The 22444-nt window shown below is 46.1% G+C and overlaps 3 protein-coding genes across 12 annotated transcripts in view; 2 read left to right on the top strand and 1 right to left on the bottom strand.

Moving 5' to 3' along the window:
• Positions 1 to 327: 327 nt before the first annotated feature.
• alphaTub84B (alpha-Tubulin at 84B) lies at positions 328 to 2577 on the top strand. Its single transcript, XM_001359700.4, has 2 exons — positions 328 to 496; positions 959 to 2577. Exons 1-2 carry the CDS (start codon positions 494 to 496, stop codon positions 2306 to 2308), a joined length of 1353 nt encoding a protein of 450 aa, XP_001359737.1. The 5' UTR covers positions 328 to 493; the 3' UTR covers positions 2309 to 2577.
• A 1889-nt stretch (positions 2578 to 4466) lies between these two features.
• Positions 4467 to 5195, top strand: e(y)2b (enhancer of yellow 2b). The gene is made up of 3 exons (XM_001359701.3): positions 4467 to 4673; positions 4736 to 4880; positions 4942 to 5195. The coding sequence occupies exons 1-3, from the start codon at positions 4597 to 4599 to the stop codon at positions 5026 to 5028; spliced, it is 309 nt and encodes a 102-aa protein (XP_001359738.1). The 5' UTR covers positions 4467 to 4596; the 3' UTR covers positions 5029 to 5195.
• Positions 5196 to 6299: 1104 nt separating this feature from the next.
• The window catches only part of Alh (coiled coil domain containing protein Alhambra), a 30853-nt gene continuing 14708 nt past the window's right edge, over positions 6300 to 22444 (bottom strand). For 2 of the 10 annotated variants that reach the window (XM_033377016.1, XM_033377014.1), the window contains exons 6-10: positions 12067 to 12577; positions 11618 to 12008; positions 9303 to 10002; positions 9057 to 9237; positions 8341 to 8985 (exon numbers count right to left, since the gene is read on the bottom strand). In XM_033377016.1, coding sequence (XP_033232907.1) covers positions 8819 to 8985; positions 9057 to 9237; positions 9303 to 10002; positions 11618 to 12008; positions 12067 to 12577 — 1950 coding nt within the window. In that variant the 3' untranslated portion in view covers positions 8341 to 8818. Of the gene's footprint in view, positions 6385 to 6831; positions 7361 to 7430; positions 7853 to 8340; positions 8986 to 9056; positions 9238 to 9302; positions 10003 to 11617; positions 12009 to 12066; positions 12578 to 17211; positions 18924 to 22444 lie in introns of those variants that run through there. The other 8 variants (XM_033377002.1, XM_033376999.1, XM_033377003.1 and 5 more) reach the window with 8 other exon arrangements.

Consider the following 22444-nt stretch of genomic DNA (forward strand, 5'->3'; position numbering starts at 1 on the left):
TAATATGAAACCGAATATAAAAATCGAGTAATATGACTTCCGCCAAATTCCACTTATCGCACGAATGTTCCGATATTTCTGCAAGACATCGATGAATATCAAAAGTCGCTGGTATTCTGATCTAACGAAAACAGAAAATAAGTGTGAATGCTCAAAATTCAGAAAATTAGTTCCTTTGATTAATATATTGACATTATTGACAAAATGATTCCCATTAGCATTTTCTGCAGTCCAAAAAATATCGCCCGCAAATATATTGTCTTGAAAAATATGTATCGATATTTTCATATATCAATAATTTGACATCGCTAATCCTATCCAAGCCCAAAATTAAATATAAAAAGCACGCGCTGCGCCTTTTCCTTCAATCGTTTATGTTTGTGAAGCCTCATAACCGGCAGTTCGAACGTAGCGTTTTCCAAGTCAGTACTAAATCACTAGTTTTGTGAATTTCCTGTTTTCGTGTGTGAAAGTAAAGTAGAAAAAACTCAATATGGTAAGTTGTTTTACACTGTTTTAAGTTAATAGGGTATAAGCAGGCATTTAGATTGAATAAAAGTCAAGCGTCGTGTCGGCAAAGTTTTTGCAAAATGGCCACCGCACCCACGTTCAGTAAAAAAAAAAGATGACGTCATGCCAAGAAACTAGAGAAAAGTTGTAAAAAAGAAGTAAAATGTGTGAAAAGTTGGGAAGATTGAATAGTAATATTATTTATAGCGAAAACCGGCACTTTTCTCTAGTAGTTTCATGACAAATCTTTGGATACAGAAAATAAAACTGCGGCGTCGGCAAAAGAAATTTTTTTGGTATACCATATTGCCGTCTCACTTGCACATACATACATACACATGTGGGGAGATACAGGCCCGCATCATCTTGGGCGCGGCTCTGCAGACTATTGATTTTTGTTGGGCGTGTAATTAATCATCGTCTCGTTTCTTTTCTCTTCTGTCTACAGCGTGAATGTATCTCTATCCATGTTGGCCAGGCTGGTGTTCAGATCGGTAATGCCTGCTGGGAGCTGTACTGCTTGGAGCACGGTATCCAGCCCGATGGTCAGATGCCCTCTGACAAGACCGTGGGCGGTGGTGATGACTCGTTCAACACCTTCTTCAGCGAGACTGGCGCTGGCAAGCATGTGCCCCGTGCCGTCTTCGTCGATCTGGAGCCGACTGTGGTGGATGAGGTCCGCACTGGCACCTACCGCCAGCTGTTCCATCCCGAGCAGTTGATCACCGGCAAGGAAGATGCCGCCAACAACTACGCTCGTGGTCACTACACCATTGGTAAGGAGATCGTCGACCTGGTGCTGGACCGCATCCGTAAGTTGGCCGATCAGTGCACTGGTCTTCAGGGCTTCCTGATCTTCCACTCGTTCGGTGGTGGTACTGGCTCTGGCTTCACCTCTCTGCTGATGGAGCGTCTCTCCGTGGACTACGGCAAGAAGTCCAAGCTGGAGTTCGCCATCTACCCAGCTCCCCAGGTCTCCACCGCCGTGGTTGAGCCCTACAACTCTATCCTGACCACCCACACCACCCTGGAGCACTCTGACTGCGCCTTCATGGTCGACAACGAGGCCATCTATGATATCTGCCGCCGCAACTTGGACATTGAGCGCCCCACATACACCAATCTGAATCGTCTGATCGGCCAGATCGTCTCCTCGATCACCGCCTCTCTGCGTTTCGATGGTGCCCTTAATGTGGATCTGACTGAATTCCAGACCAACTTGGTGCCCTACCCACGTATCCATTTCCCCCTGGTGACCTACGCCCCCGTCATCTCCGCCGAGAAGGCCTACCACGAGCAGCTGTCCGTTGCTGAGATCACCAACGCCTGCTTCGAGCCAGCCAACCAGATGGTCAAGTGCGATCCCCGTCACGGCAAGTACATGGCCTGCTGCATGCTGTACCGTGGTGATGTTGTGCCCAAGGACGTCAACGCCGCCATTGCTACCATCAAGACCAAGCGTACCATCCAGTTCGTGGACTGGTGTCCCACTGGCTTCAAGGTCGGTATCAACTACCAGCCACCCACTGTTGTGCCCGGCGGCGATCTGGCCAAGGTGCAGCGTGCCGTGTGCATGTTGTCCAACACCACGGCTATTGCCGAGGCCTGGGCTCGTCTGGATCACAAGTTCGATCTGATGTACGCCAAGCGTGCCTTCGTCCACTGGTACGTCGGTGAGGGTATGGAGGAGGGAGAGTTCTCCGAGGCCCGAGAGGATTTGGCCGCTCTGGAGAAGGACTACGAGGAGGTCGGCATGGACTCTGGCGATGGTGAGGGCGAGGGTGCCGAAGAGTACTAAACACTTCACACATCCGCACAGCCGGGGCGTCACTGGTGGACGGGGGCCCAGCCTTCGTCGAAACCAGTGTATACGCCCAAAAACGAAGGAACTGGACTGCAACACAAGAAGACACGCTAACAAGAAACAGAAGAAGAAAGAATAACCCAAAAAGTATTCAACACAAAGACAGACAACTCGTATAGTGGAGATGCAAAAAGAAAACTAAATGCGATAAATTGTGTAAAAGAATAAAATCGGCTGAATGCAGTCTGGACAGCAAAACAAAATCTCTCTCGTTGTTTTTCTTTTCCCATCTTTTTTCTTTTCAAACTTTTCCAGCAGCAAAGAGTTCACTGAACGGAGGAGCTATAATTACGTGAAAGCGGACCAGCCGCCGCTCTCTGGGTCTAATAATAGTGGCGCTTTCTAATTTGCTCCATTTCATGCTGCATGGGGCAAGTGCAGACTGTACACCAGGACAGGGTGCGGCAAGCACTTACTGTTGCAGCAGGGGGCAGCTGAATTGCTAGGGGGAAGAGTGCATACATATATGTATCGATCCTGCAGTCGCCTGATGAGTCATTTGAGGAGGCCGCATGGGCGAAGTTAGTGTGGGCCGTGGAAGCATAATAATGGTCGTCGTCATACCGACGCCAACACAGCAAAATCATGCGATGACTTCATTTCCTAACTGATATACACACAGATGTACATACTGGTATGCCGCGCAAATGTGCGTGTGCCTTATATGGGGGTTGCTTTTCCAAAAACAAAATTGAAGCCTAGGTAAACCGGCTTGTTGTTGTAAAGGCCCCCAACCTCTGCCTGCGCTGCGGCATTTTCGAGAAGCAGACCGGCAGCTGCTGCAAATGTTATTGAATTTCCAGAAATACACAGGAAATGCAAGAAAAGGGCCACCCAGGCCACTCACATGAACATACACATACATACATATGTACATACATATATACAACAGCCGGCAGAGACCGGCGACCTCGATTGAGGTTATGTGTAATGCCATTTACTGCAGATGTGCAAAGAAAAGCGATTTCCTCTTCTTTGAGACAGGTAAATTACCCAGGACTAATCCTGTCGTAAAATTCACTGAAAATTCAAGGTTTTAAGCCGAATTTCAAGCGGTATTTCCAGCAAATGAAGCTGGTTCAGCCGAAATCGAGTAGCAGCTGCTGGCTTTGTGAAGCCAGAGCCAACAAAACAGATTGCGATGCCGTCAGACCATATTTGTGCATAGACTTGAGGGGCCAACCCAACGCATTCAATGATGACGACAAGCCCCAACATCAAGCTTAATGCTGGTGTGGAATAAGTTGTGTGGGATGCCAGTTGGCGCATTCACACAGCAAGGCCCCACACCCACCATTCAAACGCTTGAATGAGTTTTTCCATCAACAAAATGTTTGATCAATAAAAGAAATGGTAAATAAAAATGAAAATGCGAATATTTCGACTGTTTAATACATGCATAGATAAATAAGTACATATGCATGTACATAGAAATACATACATATGTACATATGCTCTCTTGAGCCGCCGACCTGGTTTTGCAATGGGCATGAGTGGGACAACAAGATGTACTCAGTTTTTATACACGGTACTCGAAGAGTATAGGGGTATATTATATTTGTGGTGTAACACCCAGAAGGAAGAGTTTCCGACCCATAAAGTGTATATATTCTTGATCAGCATAAATAGCCAAATTGATATTTAAATATCAGTCTGTCCGTCTGTCTGACTTGATGACCGCCTTGATCTCAGAGACTATTAGAGATGAATCAGCCATCCAAAAATCCAAATTTCGCTTAATTGCATAAATCTAAATATATTAACTGAATACGGGGTAAAAAGTAAACCCGCGGTCCTTGCCGAGTACTTCTACCATGACATTTTTTAACGATGTGGCATCGCCAAAATTTGTTTTGAAAAAATACGAGGGCGGTTTGATAAGTACTAATCCTCAAAGAAAAAAAAGAAACATTTTTGGAAGAGTGGCGACTTATTTTTCAACAGTAAGACAGTCTCACGTTGAACTTGTTGTCCGGAGTAAGCAAACGCGAGCTATTGAGATGCCAGAAATTTCGACATTATACAGGAATGTACCACACAGTACAACTCTTTTGCGATACTGGCACCATCTGGCGGTGAGGCTAAGTACTTATCGGACCAACCTCAAAAATCAAGTTCCTGTAAACATCAACACTGACATGAGCTAAGCTACCTAAATCATTTTCAAATAAACTAAAAATGAACAGCAACTAACTGAACAAATATTTCTATAAAATACAATCATGTCGTCCAGCAAGGAAATTGGCACGGATGCCCAGGCAAAGGAAGATGTGAAACTAACAAACACCGAAAGCGTCGCGTAAGTTTTGTGAATACTTATTAAGATTCGATTTTTTCTACATTTAAACAAACCCTCGGTAGCCTGAAGGACCTTTTGCAGACACGTCTTGATGAATGCGGCTGGCGTAAACAAGTTGAACAAAATATACGAGAAATAATCGCGGCAAAAGAGCGAGACATGCAGACCTTAACAAGCGAAGAACTGGAAGCCGAGATTGCGCCGAAAGTAGGTGCTTATTCCATTAGATTGTATTCTATATAATCATTCTTATATTTCTTTTGCACAGGCCCGCGCCATGGTCCCCGAGTATGTGCGCAAAGAGATGTTGTTACGCGTGCGCGAGGCCTTGGAGTCGTCGCTGCCTCGAAAGTAAAGCCCAATAGTGAAATGTAGTCGTATATTCTTAAATTCTAGCACATGTGTTCCGTCGTTTATTATCTGGTATTTAAGTAGATATTTACATGCTTAGGCTAATTATGAAACTGCGCCACTAGTTGTACAATATGTATGTAATAAATAAACAGCCTAATTGTAATGTAATTAGAATACGTTGTTGCTATATGTTCATGTTGTTATCGGTATGATTGGCTAAAACAAAATTTGTGTGCTTGCTTTTTAGGGGGTAGGGTGGGTTGGCAGTGGGGTAAATTAGGAACGCGGTTTGGGCTCTTTCTTTCGTTGAATTGTTCTACAAAAAAATTATAAGGCTAAATTTTAGGTAATAATTTCGTAATTTTCTTCATTATTCAATTGTTTTTCTCCTCTTTTTTACTTATTCAATAGCGAGTCAATTGAAAAGTCTTTGAATTTGGCGTTGGAATCATCGTTAAATAGCTGTGGTAGCTGTTGCTGCTGCTGCAGTTTTTCCCTTGTTTGTTTTTCATGTTTTTCTTCATCCTGAACAACTATTGTCGTTGTTGTTCCATTGTCCGTTGTTGTTGTTGTTGGTAGCATTTTCATTAGTTTATTCCGTGGCTTTCGCAGAAATTTAGTGTTTATTTGAAATTTTTGTGGTTTGTGATTCGGTTGGGCTTTTAAAAGCGTGGGTGTGGTTGCGGTCACTATTGCTGTGGTGGCTATTGATGCGATTGTGTTTGTTGTGGGTACTAATTGGATTGTATTGCGATAATTCTGACGCCAGCTACGCAGTTCTGTGCTTGGCGATTTTACAACTTTCTGGCTGCCTGTTGGAGTTGGCGCCTCTGCTCCTCCTGTTGCTGGTGTTGATGTTATGGTGGCTGCTGATAAGGCATTGGGTCCAAAGCATTTTAGAAAATTCTGTACATGCAACAAGCTCTCATTCTCGTCCTTATGCTTGGGTCTTCGTTGTTTGTCCTCGTTCTCATCCTCAGCCTCATAGTCTACCGAAGATTCCTGCTGTGGCGATGAAGAGGAAAACGTGGAAGAGCTGCTGCTGGTGCTACTGAGCTGTAATTTTGAGTTTTGTTTAGTTAATTTTGTGGGATATCATTCGAATTGATTTTTCGGCTTTACTCACATCATCATCATTTTTATCGCGTAGTTGCTGAAAGCTAAGTGCCTCCGCTGGCTTCGGCTTGCTGTAGTAGGGCATCGTCTTCTGTGGCAATAATTTGCTGTTGCTGTTGCAGCCTCCGCGTCTGGCCAGTATCGGTTTCTTTTTCGGCTGTGGCTTCTGCTTCTGCTGCATTTGCTCACGGTATGACTTTCAGCTGGTTTTGGCGAGGTTATCGTCGCGCCTTAGCTGGGACTGCAAAACAGAGAAACACCCAAATATGAGTTGCATTCCAAGAGGGGTTCCACATATCGTATGGGGTTCTTTTTGTATACAGTAACGATTATCATAGACTTCTCTTTCATCCTGGCACACAAAAAACCACATAGAATTTTGGTGCTATCAGCCGTGAAATGAGATATTTATAATGCAAAAAGGAATGGGGGCTAAGCGGATGGATACGAATTATGTGTGCGTGTGTTTAGAAATTTCTTTGGGGCAATGACTGATTGATTGATTGAATGACTGTTTGTTTGATTCGCAATGAATGCAAGAGATGTGGGGCACATATGAATCATGAGCATAAAATCAAAATTAATGAAAATTGGACAAAGCCTCGGGGGATGCATGGTTTATAGAGACACACACACAACACACACAGAGTTACAGACACACACACATACAGGCGCGCACGCACACAACTACCTGATGATGCGTGCTGTAGAGCGCCGCGTGATGCGCCGCATAGGAGGAGGTGGAAGTGGTGGTGGTGCTACTTAAATCGCCCAGGCCAAGGTTAACGCCATGGCCAATGCCGCCAACGCCAACTCCGCCCACGCGGAGTGGCATGCCCACTGTTGTTGTAAATGTAGTTGTTGTTGTTGTTGTTGATGTTGCACCAGCTAGAGCTGTCGCTGACCCACCTCGTCCAATATTGCCACCAGCCGCCGCCGCCACTCCGCCAGCACCGCCCATGCCCATGCCCACGCCCACACCCACACCCACACCGAGCATATGGGCGGCGGCAACAGCGGCGCTGGCATGATGCGACGACGACGACTGTTGCTGTTGATGCTGCTGCTGCAAATGCTGCTGTACGACTTGTTGTTGCGACGGATGTGAGTGCTGCTGCTGCTGCTGGTTCTGGGAGGGATGTTGATGGAGGCTGTTGCCTACGCTGCCACTACCACTGTTGCTGTTGTTGTATGCTGCATGGACCGCAGAGACGTGTCTATAGGGAACAGAAAAGAGATTACGAATTAGAGATATCTTTTGTTACCACTTGTCGGGGTGGTGGACACTCACCTCAATCCCAGGCTGGCTGCATTGCTCATTGTTCCGCTCAGAGACATGGGGGTGGTTGTGCCCGAGCTCACATTCGAGGAGGATGTTGCTACTCCGCCTGCTCCTCCTACCACGCCAGGATTATTGCTCATGTTGCCATTGTTGTTGCTGCCACCACCCGTTGCCGTGCCCGTGCCCCGATAGTCCAGTACACCACTGGAGCTGGCCGGCGCCACAGTGGGGCGATTGTTAACCATTGTGGGTGTGGTCGTATTGATGGCTGTCGTAGCCAGGGAGACGGCTGCCGCTATTGTTGTTGCCGCATTAAGGGCACTCATGTTGGAAGCTGCTAATGTGGAAAGGACAGAAGTTGTACAAGTTGTTGATGATGTTGCTGTTGTTGTTGTTGTTGAAGTAGTAGTAGAAGTTGTGGTTGCAGCTGTAAAGCATTTTTTGTTTTTGTTAGATTGTGAGTATCGGTATCTGCCCCCTCCCCCATTTGTTGTGACCATCTTTACCCAAAAATATATTAGTTTGTGTGTGTGCGCGTGTGTATGTGAGTATGTTGGTGGTTGCGGTAATGGTGTGGCATGCAACACAACAAACTTATCAAAAAACTCAAATCGGGAGAGTATAGAGAGAGACGAGAGAGAGAGAGAGTAACATTAACCAAAAGAAACAGGATCTCAATGCTCTTTGAATCTTTTTTTGCACAGAAAATATTAGTTGGCAGCACCAACCAGCCAGTGCTGGAAAACGTAAACGGGTTAAGCTTGTTTGAACTTAGAGAAATAAATTTTGAATTTGATTTGTTTTTAAACATTTTATTCATTTTTAAAATAAATAAAATCGAAAATGATTAGTTATTAAGTATAGATACATATACTCGTAAATATATTGGTGTATAAGGTAATAATAAATGTCTAATGTTATGTAAATGTATATAATGTATAATTATAAATAACTTAAGAGTGTTTTATGGCAAAGAAAAATGCATTTAAATGAGGCAATTATCTGATCATATCTTGACTATGTTATGCAGTGTAGGTAGGTTATATGTAGGTTATATACATTTTAATATGAAGTTTGACTGTTAACTTAGGAATAACTCGAGTAACTTAAGACTATACATATCGATAGATTCAGGTGCATTTTGTATGTACAACGGATACGAACAACAGAAAAAGAAATTATAAAAAAATATTCCAATAATAAACGTATCAATTTGGTCTGTTATCAGTGGCTGTGTGTGGGTGTGTGTTTGTGGGATGGATGGATGGCTTGGCACGGCGATCCTCCTCTAGTGCAATGTGCCGTGTGTCATATGTGTGTGTGTGTTTGTGTGCGTGCGTGTGTACCGACACCAAGTGCAAGAGAGATCGGACATTGTATTGTTATGCCTTCTCTACTTACCATGCGCCTCGGACTTGTTGGCGATCGGATTCAGTGGTATCTGCAGGCGGGCATTTACCGCCAGCAAATGATCACGTCGCGCTATCAGGCTGGTCACATGCTCCTCCAAACGCAGATTCTCACTCTGCAGCTGATGCAAGCAATTTAACAGGGAAGCAACTGCAATTAGGAGGGGATTTATACAGATTAGAAATTCGCTACAGGGCATCCTCAATGCGACTCATACTCACTGTCAAAATGCTGCGCCTGCTCCATGAGAAACTGTGAGCCCTGTTCCCATTGGCGCTCCAGCAGCTGCTCTAAGCTTTGGGGTATCGACATATTGCTATTCATTCCGCCACCGCTAAACATTGATTGCAGTGGATTCGGTGCCGGTGCGGCATTCATGGAGGCGGCGCTGGTATTATTTCGCTGTGATAAAGAGATAAAATATCTTCTTATAAAACTTTTCGACAAAAAGATAAGTTGAAACGTACCTGTTTGCCAGGGAATGGCACTCCCGTGAATTGCGAACTCATGGCATCACTCGTGTAGATGGCATGATCCTGCACTTCCATGTGCAGCTGCTCCGACAGCTTCTGGGCCACACTGCTATTGGGATTTACATGATTCCCCAGCATGTGGGTGGCCGTGTGCGCTATGATCGAGCTCGCCGACGCTCCGGACGCTGCTGCGGGTGTTGCCGGCGGCGTGGGGGTACTGATCGGACCACTCGATGAACTACTACTGGCAGCTCCATTTTGCAGGATGCGCACATCCTTGAGATCTGGCTGATGCTGGACGTTTGTGGCAGCTGCTGCGGCTACCGTTGCTGCTTGTGCTGCCGCCGCTGCTGCCGCAGCTATCGTCGTGTCCTTGGCCTTGCGTCCACGCTTGCGCACATTTCCAGGCTGGGGAGCGGCTACAGCCACAGCTGTGGCACTCAATGCTGCTGTCGTGTGCAACTGCGTTGCGCCACCAATCTCGGATCCTGGCGAACTGGGCGGCGAGTCCTTGATGGAGCTTACCGGCAGCATGGCCACATCCATGAGCTGGTGCTGCGTCTGACTCTCGTACGAGAACTTGAGGCCACCCACAAGGGGCATCATCGATTGGCTCGACTGCTGACTCGTCAGCGTTGTTGTGCTTGGCAGTGATGATGTCGTTGCGGCCGATGTCGTTGCAAGATCCGGAGTTCTGTTCGATTTCGTTATCGTTGTTGTTGTCGTGGAGGTGGAAGAAGGATTGGTAGGAATCGAATTAGTGAATTGTAATATTTCTAGATCTTCATGCTGATTCTGCTGTTGTGACTGCTGCTGTTGCTGTGGCTGTTGCAAATGCAAAAAGTTTGCCTGAATTGGAGCTGTGGCTGTGGCTGGGACTGATGCTGAGGAGGAGGGTGAGGCAGAGGTTAGATTTGTGGGGGATGTGGTTCTAGCAGGGATTATTGGTGCATATGTCTGTGGTGGTTGCTGCTGTTGCTGTTGCTGCTGTTGGAACAATTGCGTCTGCTGTGCACGTAGCATTTTCTTATTCAAAGGCTTGGTGGTGCCACCGCCATTGCTGCTGCTTCCGCCATAGTTCCCATCCGAAGTTGTGGTACCCTTGCCAGTTGGCGTGCTCGTGCTCGTGTTCCCAACTCTGTAACCCACTGACGGCACACTGGTCGACATATTGACGGGGGAGTCCAGAAGGTTTACGACAGGGACACTGGAGGCACCCCCACTCGAGGACATGGACGAGGACGAAGTAGAGGATGAGCTCGAGGATGAGGTCTGATCGCCATTATGATTGCTATGCAGTAGGAGGCTGTTACTGCTGTTGCGCGTGCTTCGACTGTTTGGAGGAGTCGGTGTCGTTGTGGGTGCCACGGCGGGTGGCGAATCTATCGAGGATTGCGAGGAGGAGAGCGTCAGCACCACTGGCGATGCAATGCCTCCAGGCAGACCAGCAGCACTTGGCGATTGATGAGGCGAACTATGACGACTATGCTTCTCCGCTATGGCTGTTGTTGCTGCTGCAGCTGCAACATTGCCTGTTGCCGATGCAGCTCCCGGGGCATTGGTTTCGTTTTTATTGAGTGCCGCTCCACGCTTTTTACCCGAACGTCCACCTGATGTGGTTTTGGTGTTCGATGCGTTGCTGGCAGAGCTACTGACGGGTGCGATGGGGGTGGTCAAAGAGGTGCTGCCTACGCTGGCGGCAGTGTGCAACGATTGCAGCGACGTCAGATGCTGTTGCTGCCCCTGTGTTGGATGGTTTGGGGGGACAACATTCGTGTGGTGGTGGTTCTGCGAGTGATGATGATGATGGTGATGATGACTACTCGTGCTACTGCTCTCACCAGAGCGCGATCTACTTGTGTGGTGTGGGTGGGGGTGTGGGATTCGACATTGTGATGTGATTTTGTGTTATGGGAAGACATTAAGCAAATCGAAGGAGAGATAGAGATTGGAAGAGAAAAGAGAATTTTGTTTATAGATCGCAGCTTTATGTTTTTTTAAATGAAACACAAAAAAGTGCTGCCGCCGCCCGTTTGGAACCAAAAAACCAAGCAAAATGAACATCAGCCCAGTCCAGCCTCCCCGATGCAGTGGTGGAAGGTGCAAAATGATTGATTACAAATGAAACACAGAAGCAGGGAAACAAAACAAGGAACGAAACACACTTTACAGGTAACCAAAGATCAATCCAGGTATGGAGGAATACATCTCTATCGTTTAAGAGTGATTTATAAACTAAAAGGCAGCTTGCACAGGCAAAAACTCATGAAGATACTCGTCGCTCATCCTTCTCGCAATACTTTGCATACCTGCTTCTGCGCGACGTGGCTGGCGGTGCCTCCTGCTCTTGCAGCTGTTGTACTCGCGTTGTCTGCTTCTCGTAGCTGATCTTTAGGTTACCACTCTCTGTGGTAGTGGCCGTCAGATTTCCAGTGGACAGGGCGCCGCTGCCGATGCTGCTGCTGCTGCCGGTGCTGGCGGAGATGATGCTGCCACCGCTATTACCGCTGACTAGGGTACCGATGCCGCTGCCGCCGAGAGCTGGTGATGATTTTCCGCTTTGATGCTGAATAACCGTTGAGGCCGCGCCGCCACTTGTTGCTGTTGCATACGCTCCTCCTGCAGTCCCTACAGTACTCAGTGCTGACTGATTCGTCTGCTGCTGTTGGGTACTGCGTGAAGCTGCCGTCACATGGGGATCTGTGAAGAAAGGATGATTAGTTCTGTCTTTAATCTGTGGATTAAAATAAAAACTTACCACCGCTGGGGTTCGTGGCGGCGCTGTTGCTATTGCTCGATGGCAGATTGATTCCAGGTACATTGGCTGTCGACAGCGGCACAGAGACGTAAAGGCTGGGGGCATTGCTGTTGCTGCTGCCACTCCCACTCGCAGGTGGCGTTGGATTGCTGCTGCTGCTCTCCTTAATACCGCCACTGCCACTGCCACTGCTGCTGTGTTTGCTGCTGCTTCCGCTGGTATTGGCTCTACTCGAATCTGTCTTTGGATAGCCACTGGCTCCCACTCCTGCCGCCCCGCCCACAGCTGGTGCTGCTGCCGATCCTCCTGCTCCCCCTGCTGTACTGCTGCTTGTGGCATTGCTGCTCAAAGTGCTGCTGCCCGTTGTGGTTCCTCCGGCCACGGATGTCACTGCTGCCGTTGTTGCACTCGCTGTGGCAGCTATTGTGGCGCTTATGGCGGGTGCTAATGTGGCATTCACTTCGGCAGTGGCGGATGTTTGATGGGTCGGCGGACTAAGTTCCGTTCGTTGCTGCAAAGAGGAGGCAAAGAGTTTTATTAGTTAGTTTTTTGTGATTCATTTACAAGTAAGTCCACACAGCTGATAAAGCGCCCTCGACAGATAAGCGGGCGATCATAAAAAACGATCATCAAGTGGTTCATATTTCACGTTACAACAGCAAAAGCCATGACAAAATGACTTTGTCAAGGGCTTTGATGAGGTATTTCTCACATTGGGGCAGGAAATGATATTTACAAGAATTTCCTTTAAACCTCACTTTTGCCTTTCAAACCTATTGAAACTTAGGCTTTTCCCTCCCAAAAATATAGCTTATTCTCTTTTAAAGTGTATTCATCGTTTCGGTGTGAATCCAATGCCGAACGATTCTCTTTCAGATTTGCCTTTTGGCTTTGCGGTCATTAGCAACATCCGGTGGCTGTGTGTTGCTGGATTTCTGGTAAATGGTTGATGTTTTTTGATGGTGAGACGTGTAAACACATGTTTACAACCAAAAGAATAAGCAAATACAACACAAAAGTACAAAGCAGCGGACAAGGGGGAGAGCAGCACCATTAACAGTGGCCTCCTTCCAACAGAAGAGCTGTTAAATGTTAGAGAGTAGATTTTTGATACCCTAGAAGAGAGCATCTAGATTAACAGTAGGATTAACAGCAGTGGAAGGAAGAATAACAGCCCTGTAAAGAGGAGTAGGAACAGATGTAGGGTGAACAAAAGAGAGCAGGGCAAAGCGGAAGGGACCGTGATGGAGGGAGAGGGGTAGGTGTAGCGGGATTCAACGGCGCCGCATGTGTTCCAAATAGATTAAAAGCTGCCAAAGGGACGGACACATTAATGCAGCTCAAAAAGCTCTTATCGCTGATGTTGCCTGCTGTTGCTGTTGAATACAATAAAAAACATTCAACGACATGCAACATGAGTCACAGAAGAGTCAAAAAGAATGCAAGGCAATAACAGGCAGCAGCAGCGCTGCATGCAGCTGCAGTAACAGCAAACAACAGCAACAAATGTTGGGCCAAGGCGAGTTTTCTTTATTTTTTTTTTCTGTGGTTGGCATATGCTGCACCGCTGCAGCGCTCTCTCTCTGTCTCTATATATGTATCGCGTGTGTGTGTGTGTGTTTGTGTGCATGTATGGGTGTAACAAATGTTACATGCATCGAATGCACAAAACAATCAAGAGACCAAAAGAGTGGGAGAGAGAGCACAACAACACCCACCCGCTCTCCACTCCACAGCCCAAACTCTCTCCCACTGTGACCTCTCTCTTGCTCACTATATCACAGTCTCTCACTCATTATGTGAACAGCTTCTCACTCTCTATGGGAACAGTCTAGGAAATAGAGGGAGAGAGAAATGTTCCTCTCATTTTGTTGTTTGTTTCAATTTTGGGGAGGGATGGGGCTTCCAGCGCTCCATCGTTTTTGCTGCTGCTGTTGTTGCACGTTGTATGTACCCCCATTTACAATGTAGTTTTCGGTCACGTAGGCCAACAAAAACTATGAATGGCGTTGCCACCTGATGACATTTGTTCCAATAGGAATTGTTCCATTGAATTCACATTTGCTTCCAACAAGTTGGCAGCGCCTAGCCCAAGAGCCTGTTGCTGGAGAGACAGAGAGAGAGAGTCGCACACGAATGACATTTTAAAAAGTGTCAAATTTCCAACCAAAAGAAACACCTTCATGGCTCATTAGATTTGGGTCAAGAGATACTACAGGGGGAAACCAACAAGGAAGAAATACACGCTACATGCTTTTATGGGTGTGTGTGGCCAAGTCCTTTTTGAGAGTACCTATAAAGAAATGGAGACCCTAAATGCCCTAGAAGATGGATACAACAGTAATATGATATGAATTGTATCAGTTTTACCAGATGTTTTTCTATAAAGCTTAAATAAAACCAATTTTTCATCTGTTCTTGTATGAAATAGTAATCCAAAACAGAGCTCTACCGTTTGCTACACGCAAAAGCCATTCTGTACTCTTGAAATATGAGAAACTAGATGGCATTTAAAAAGAGATTAACAAGTGGACCACTGGAAGACAGACGGTCAACGCTAATCAGCAACAAATGATCAAAGTCTATGGAAGTGTCCGCCCAGCGGGCTTGGGCTTGCCTCCTGTTCTGCATCTGGTCAAACATCTGTTGGGAATTATAATACCCTCTGGTGGTACTGCCGTTCGGGGTGTGATAAAAAGTTTCGTCTACTACTACCATTTCATGGCCAAGTTCCTGCAAGATTTTCGCAGTTTCCCGCATAGTCCTCTCTCACGTATCCCAGTCTCTGGCAGTCTCCCTTCGGGGGCAGCTGTCGGACAAACAATGGCGGAGCGGAGGTTTCAGGCGCGCGCTTTGATTATCCTGTTGCTGAAGCTAATGGCCCACAACCCCCAGATCTAGACCCAGACGCAGACGAGGAGCGCAATGCACAATCAACCCCTTTTTTTTTGTTTTGTTGGTTTGTTGGGAATTTGCTTCCGCGACACATTTCAACTTTATTTCCAACAAAATTCAATAAGAAGAATTGTCGAGCGGTAGCCGGAAATAAAATACCAACTATAAATATTATATTAGCGTGTGTCTGGGACATTCCCCCATCCACACATCCCCATCCGCCATCTCTATAGAGCTGGTACTTCCCTTTCACAACAATGCTGTGGGTTAATGGTCGCATAAAAGGGTTGTCCTTGTCCCCTTTTTGTTGGCGGTACAGAAGAAGAATTTCGCACAGACATGAGAGACGATTCGTACAACAAATGAACGATAGAACGATAGAATTATTCAAATTCAATTGAGAATTCATTCATTTTGGGGGGGCACCATTGTCCCGAATGACAGACAACTGGTGGGGGAACGCGAAATATCAAAAGAAATTCTAGAGATTCCAAGGAATTAACAAAGAAAAATGCCTAACAAGGTTGGGAGCACTCGTAAAAGATACCATTATCTTTGGACAAATCATCAAACATCAAGGGGAAGTGATTTATGTAGGATTTCCTGTTGAAATTATTTTTGCGATACTAGAAGCCAGGGAAATCCATATATCTGTTATGGCAAGTGTTTTTTTCAAGGTCTTCCACCAACAAAGCATTAAGAAAACATCTTTAATTTGTATAATCCCAAACAGAGAAGGGAAGCCATCTAAAGTTTATACAGAGATATCTTCTTTGGCTCTAATCCTCCTTAGCTCTCCTTGGAAACACGAAAGGTAAATGAAACAATGAATGCCAATTAAAATAACAAATAGAGCAAGAGTTGAGAAAGACACGACTCGTCGTCCTGGCAGCCAGAGTTCAAGACCTTGTCCTCAGGTAGGATGTGAAACAGCAGCTGTAACCAGATCGAATGGAAGGAAAGGATCAATCAGCCGCCCAGGAAGCAACAGCAAGTACAAAAAACTAAGGGTAGGCTGCTGCTCCAGAGCGAAGGGAAAGAGTGAGCAGCCATGAGGTAAGAGAGGCACAAGATACAGAAGCATCTTGTGGCAGCTGTCGTAAACTAGGCGCAAATGTGCCAACAATACAGAGGGCTATCCGATCCAAGGATATAGCGAGTGCAAACCGGCCCTCGGCTCACGAGCAATATGTATGTTTTTTTTTCGCACTACCTTCAAGGAACAAGAGGCTACGTGATGCGTGGCACAACAGCTGTCTCCCCCCGTTTGGTAGGCACTTACACTAATCAATAATAAAAACTCCCTTTCCGATAAATGTATGCACTCCCCGACAATTGGAGCATTCAGTGTGGATATGAATGCGGGCAGAGGCGGGGCTTGGGCATTCCCCGGGCATAATTGAAGGTGTCTTTCCCCCTCTCTCCACAACATTTCTTTTGTTTTATGTCCGTGTGGCAGGTGGCTTGCTCTCACCGCCTCCAAAGACATCCAAAGTGGTGGTGGTGCAGGTGCATGTGGCACAGCGCACTCAAGTGGCATATAAGCAATGTGGTTAAATAATTGATGGAGTGTCAAAGACATGGCCAATCGAATTTGAAACGCAATATGGGGGTTGCTTCCATTACCCGATAGGAATATCCTTTAAACAATACGAGATCCTAATGAAGGATAAACATCTTCAGGATTTGGGGGAAAATACAGATCAATCACCAGTGTAATCACCAAGATTTGTTCTGGAATGGTGGAGGGGTAGAATGTTGTAGAATATATCCTTGGCCCTCCAGGCAATATATCTGAGTTTCAAGTGAACTTTTTAGAGGTAGAAGAACGCCTTCATTTGGGACATCTTCCCCTGCACCCTGGAGATATTTTGTACTCTAAAAATAGTTGGATATTCCACTGAGTTCTCTCTCATTTCTATCATTCCCTTCAATCTGGAATAAATGTCGCATGCACTTCACACCAGTTGCTTCTCCCTTCCCTTCAAGAATCTTCTAGCTCTTTGCTTTGAATGATTTGAAAACCGTTCCAGAAGTACGCCTCCCTTTAAGGATCCAGGAATATCTTTTTCTTGCAAAGAACACTCGCCACATTTATATCTGCCACAAGAAGACAGCACCATCCGCTTCTTCTGCCACAAAAAGACAGACAGCTTCCTCCAGGGATTTTCTCGAAATAGATTTTGAGGGATTGGCATGGACAGATGCGACTGCCAGGCGCTCTAGAGTAGATCTACGGCCGTTTCTTACCCCGGAAAGCAGGAAGCGTATTTTTAAATTGTGCGGATATGTGGTGGTGGCAGTGGCTGTGGTGGCTCCTCCGCTGGCGCCGCTGACTCCTCCTGTGGTGGCAGCTCCCAAATAGGAGGGGGATGCAGACGCCGAACCACCCACATATTCGATGGTCGCCGAGGGTGTGGTGGAGGCGGACGAGGGCGAGGACGAGGCGGATGTCGAGTGCTGGCTGCTGTTGTGAAGATGATGCGACGATACCACCTCTCGCTCCCGCTCCCGCTGCTCCCGATCGCGATGCCGGCGATGTTCCCGATGCTCACGATGCTCTCGATCCCTGTGCTTATGATGGCGATGCTCCTTGCCCTCCTTCTCCCTCTTGTCGCGTTTCTTCTTTTTGTTTTTGCGATGTTCCTTGTACTCCGCCATATCGATGTGATTGTTGTTGCTCTCCGCTGTGGCGGCCATGGAGACCATTGTGGCGGTAAAGTCCACGGTAGTGCCTACGGTAGTGGCGGCTACCGCCATGGCGGGTGCCACATCCATGGGCTGTGATTGGGATGTGGTGTCCATAGTGTCCATCATCATCATTTTGTTGCTGCTTTGCTTTTGGCCCTGTATTCTTCGTTTTGTTCTTTATTCTTATTCCGTTTTGGGCTACTGTTGTTGTTGTTATTGGCCCTGTGGCCCGTAAGCCAGGTTTTGGTTTCGTTCTCCTCTCTCTCTCTCGCTGTGCTCGCTCTTTTAGCTTCAATTTTGTTTTGTGGTCTGTAATTAACTGGACGGCGGCATAGTCGTCCCCAGAGGTTGGACTCCAATCTCAGTTTTTCAGTCTGTTAGGCTCTCTGTCTCTCACAAATACGTTCTGTCTTCCTCTTTCAATATTATTATTTTGTATGCTGCTTTTGCTTCTTGTCTTTTGTATTCACTCGCACGCACACAATCACAAATCACAGAGCGCATACGTGAGAACCAAAACCGAACAACCAACCGCCTCCACCTCCACTCTCCGCAATCTCATGCGCTCTCACTCTCTCTCTCACCACTCTCTTGCTGGCGAGTAGCTGTTCTGTTGTTGTTGGGGTGAATAACTTGCGTGGCGGCGACTGGGCTGGTTCGCTCTCTCTCCCTCTCTCTCACTCACTTCTTTAGGCTCTTTCACTGTTTCGCGCTCGCTCTCGGGCAGCGTTTAAACTTTTTCGTTTTTTTTTCACAGAAATTTAATTTCTTTTAAATGGAAACTTGCGACTATATATTTTATGTGGGCTTTTCTCGACAGCTCTGGGAGCATGTGTGTGTGGCCACGTGAATGATTTAATGTTGTTAGTTTTTCATACAGGAAAAACGTAAATGATTTAATTTTTGTTTCAGGAAAAACGTGAATGATTTATAATATTAGTTAATTTTCCCAGACAGGAAAAGCCACATATTATTGGTTTGCGCGCTTTTTAAATTGACAACAACAAATAGACACAAAAAAATTCACTTCACTAAGAGGAAACAACAATTGCCACTCGAGGGGCTGGCTGCACATGCACGGAAGCTGCAGCAGCGTTGTTGCACGGCCGTTCGGAGTTGAATTTGTATTAAACATTAAACTCTGCTGCCTTGAAGCGTTTGCTTAGAAGCGTTGCACGCACCAAAAACGTTTTGCAGGGAGTAAGCCAGAGAGAGCGCAGCTCTCAGAGTGCGATGAAAGAGCACGGCACACTGTGCACTGTTGTTGCTGGCAGTCCGTCGCAAGGTAGAATCGTAAAAGGTAAGGGAAAACAAAGAAAGCCCAGTTATAGCAGCGCAACAGAGAGCGAGAGAACGAGGGATGACCGAACCTTGTATTCCAGTTATACCATGGTCCATCGTCTGTCGTGGCAGCCGGTTTTCAGTTGGGGATTATTGAAACGTACGTATGTATGTATACATTTTTTGAGAGTGCAAGAGTATATAAGTGTGTGCTATGTCTGCACGTAGGCCAGACACGCACCAACACAAACACATGTCCACCGGTGTGCAGACAAAAAGAAACAGCAGCAGCAACAACAACAACAACAGCACCAAGAGCATAAGAACACACGGCGACAGCATAAAAATAAATACTTACATACATACTTATAGTCAGCGGGTGAGGGAGGTGAGGTGTACAAACGGAGGCACAAAAGTTAACTGGAAAAACGTCACCCAGTGAGCACACAGAGTGAGAGGAAGTCCTAGACAATGTTTTAGTGAGCAATTAGCACCATTTAAGAGATTGCAAATAATGTAAGGCTTAAAAGCTATGCATCTTCTAAGAGCATTAACCCGGTTGGGCCACTCTTATTTAAGACGTAGTAGCTCTAGGTGGAAACATCATCTAAAAAACTGTTAAATGCATAATTTCCAACACCATCACATCAAACCACCTGAGCCTTAACACTAGGAGGACAGTAAAATTATATGAGATTCCCTATTTTATTGCATACAAAATGTTGACTGTGCAGTGACTACAGTTAAAAACGAGGGGGAACGTTGTGAGTTGCTGCGGACACCGCAACTCTACGGTTATACCCGATACTAAGTCAGTATGGCTCTCCTCTGGCAGACGCCGCTAATATTAAACGACACGACAAAGAGTGCGTGCGAGAGAGACAGAAAATCAGTCTGAGCTACGCGCTGCGTAACCACTGCAAATTGATTTGTTCCTTTTGGCTATAAAAATGATCTGATCTGATCCAGATTCACCAATCTGATAGATATGGTCATTATCTATGATTCTGCGTTTTTAGTTTTCTCAAATTTGCAATATTGTGGATGCAACAGATTTTCGTCCTTTGTGGGGGCGGAAGGGGGTGGGACAAAATTTTGAGATATACGTTTTATAGTGACATCTTAAAGGAGTGTGTGTACCAAATTTGGTTACTCTAGCCTTAATAGTCTCTGAGATTTGTGGTTGCCTCAGATTTTCGTCCTTTGCGGGGGCGGAAGGGGGTGTGGCGAAATTTGGACAGGAAACGGTCAAGGTCCGATATCACAGGAGTGTGGATACCAAATTTGGTTGCTCTGGCTTTTATAGGTTCTGAGATCCTTGAACTCATATTTTGCAATTGGCAAAACCGACCATGAAACCTGTGTGTTAGAGTGAGACAGAGCGAGAAAGAGTGATATTGTTTTCGTGATTCTGGCTGTAATAATTATACGATCTGGTTCAGATTTTGCACTCTAGAAGATATAGTAAACTTCTACGATTCTGCGTTTTTAGTTTTCTCGTATCGTCGAAATTGTGGATGCCACAGATTTTCGCCCTTTGTGGGGGCGGAAGTGGGCGGGGCAAAGTTTTGAAATATTTTTGGAGCAGTGACATATCACAGAAGTCTGGATCCAAAACATCGTTGCTCTAGCTCTTATAGTCTTTGAGCATTAGGCGCTGAAGGGGACGGACAGACGGACAGACGGACGGACGGACGGACGGACAGACGGACAGACGGACAGACAGACATGGCTCAATCGACTCGGCTATTGATGCTGATCAAGAATATATATCCTTTATAGGGTCGGAAACGATTCCTTCTGGACGTTACACACATCCACTTTTACCACAAATCTAATATACCCCAATACTCATTTTGAGTATCGGGTATAAAAACCAGCCCAACATTTAACCATCATCCAAAATGTTTACTGTGCATCGCGCCGTCACAAAGCAGAACACATAAAAGTGAATCTTTCACAAGCGCGCACACACACACAAGAGCAAGCAGATACAAATACAAACAAAGGTTCAAATGCAAGACAACGACTGCAGTGTGCATTTCGTAATGCTGTTGATGTAATAAAAAAAAGCACACACAGAGAGAGAGAGAGAGAGAGACAGCGAAAACGACAATGTTATCAATGCAGACCAGGAAGAGCGATGACGATGACGAGAACAGGAGACAGGAAAAGCTGAGCAAAACAAAATGTGACAAAGAATGAGACTAAAAGGAGAGGAAAGGAGACTTGAGAGAATGGGGAGACACTGACTTACAGCAGAGGGAACGGAATCAATGGGCACGAAACAAGTCTAGACCAGAGATACGAGACCTGTCCAGAATCAACTGGAGGCAGACATACTCGTAAAAGATACTTTAAATTCAAGTACCTTCCAGCACATTGCAACATCTGTTTTTTATGAGCCCTATCGAAAATGGGTTTGAAGAGGTTTATCCGTTAAAATCATCCTTCTGGTGGTAGAACCACCGTTCCCAGGCTAACATTTTCCTGAGAACAGTTTTTTGGCTAGACAAACAGACTGGGAGAGAGGGAGAGAGAGCAAGCGAGCCAGAGAACGTAACGTAGCAGTGAGAGAGCGGTGCGAGAGCATTGCATTATCAGAGTGTGAGAGCGAAAAAGCATTGCAACATAAAAACAACAGCAAATGTAGCGGTGGTCTGCTCTCAGCATTAATGTAGATATATATATGCAAGTGTGTGTGTGTGTGCTTTATGCAATGGCTCTGTCAACGAGGGCGGTCGGTCGGCAGGGGTGTGCGGGTGACGATTGCCGCTGCATGCAGGTTAATTCTTCTCTCTCTCACTCCCTTGTGGTTTTTGTTGCTGCTGCCAGACAGCGGCGACAGCGATTCAAGAAGACAAAACAGGAAAATGAAAAATAATTGAATTGTAAGGCAATATTTACAGGAGAGGAAAGAGACAGAGAGAGAGAGAGAGAGACACAGACTGGAGGTGCAGCAGCAGCAGAGGAACCACCGCCGCCGCAGACGTTTGCAATTGGCAATAAATAAAAAAAGAAGCACCAGCAGACGAAGAAGATTGTTTGCAGCTGGAACGAAAAGAAGAAGAGGAGTAGCCAGAGGAATTGGTAGAAGCAGCAGGGGCAGGGGAAGAAGAAGCCACATCGCGAGCATAATTTGCGATGCAAATAAATGGGGAATGTGGCCAAAGCCAGAGCCCAAAAAATCATGGTGCAGAAAATAAAACAAAGCACAAAAAAGAGGAACGTTAAGTGGCATTTACCTGGCGACGGCAGTGGATACCACAAACAGGACGGGGGGGTGGCGGGGTTGGGTGGGTGAACGTGCCTGTTTTACAAAACAAACAAAACAAATTGACAGCGCCGCCGCTGCATAGGAACGGTACTAATGTTGCCGTGGCCACATCTCCCCATCCCCCTTACACATCACCTGACCGACCGACCGTTTCGTTTCCATAATCAAATCATAAGAAAAGGTGGCAACAATGGCGCGCCGTCTTTTGTCGCCGACAACGGGATAATTAATTTT

The sequence above is a fragment of the Drosophila pseudoobscura genome, chromosome 2, assembly GCF_009870125.1.
Source record: "Drosophila pseudoobscura strain MV-25-SWS-2005 chromosome 2, UCI_Dpse_MV25, whole genome shotgun sequence".
NCBI lineage: Eukaryota > Metazoa > Arthropoda > Insecta > Diptera > Drosophilidae > Drosophila > Drosophila pseudoobscura.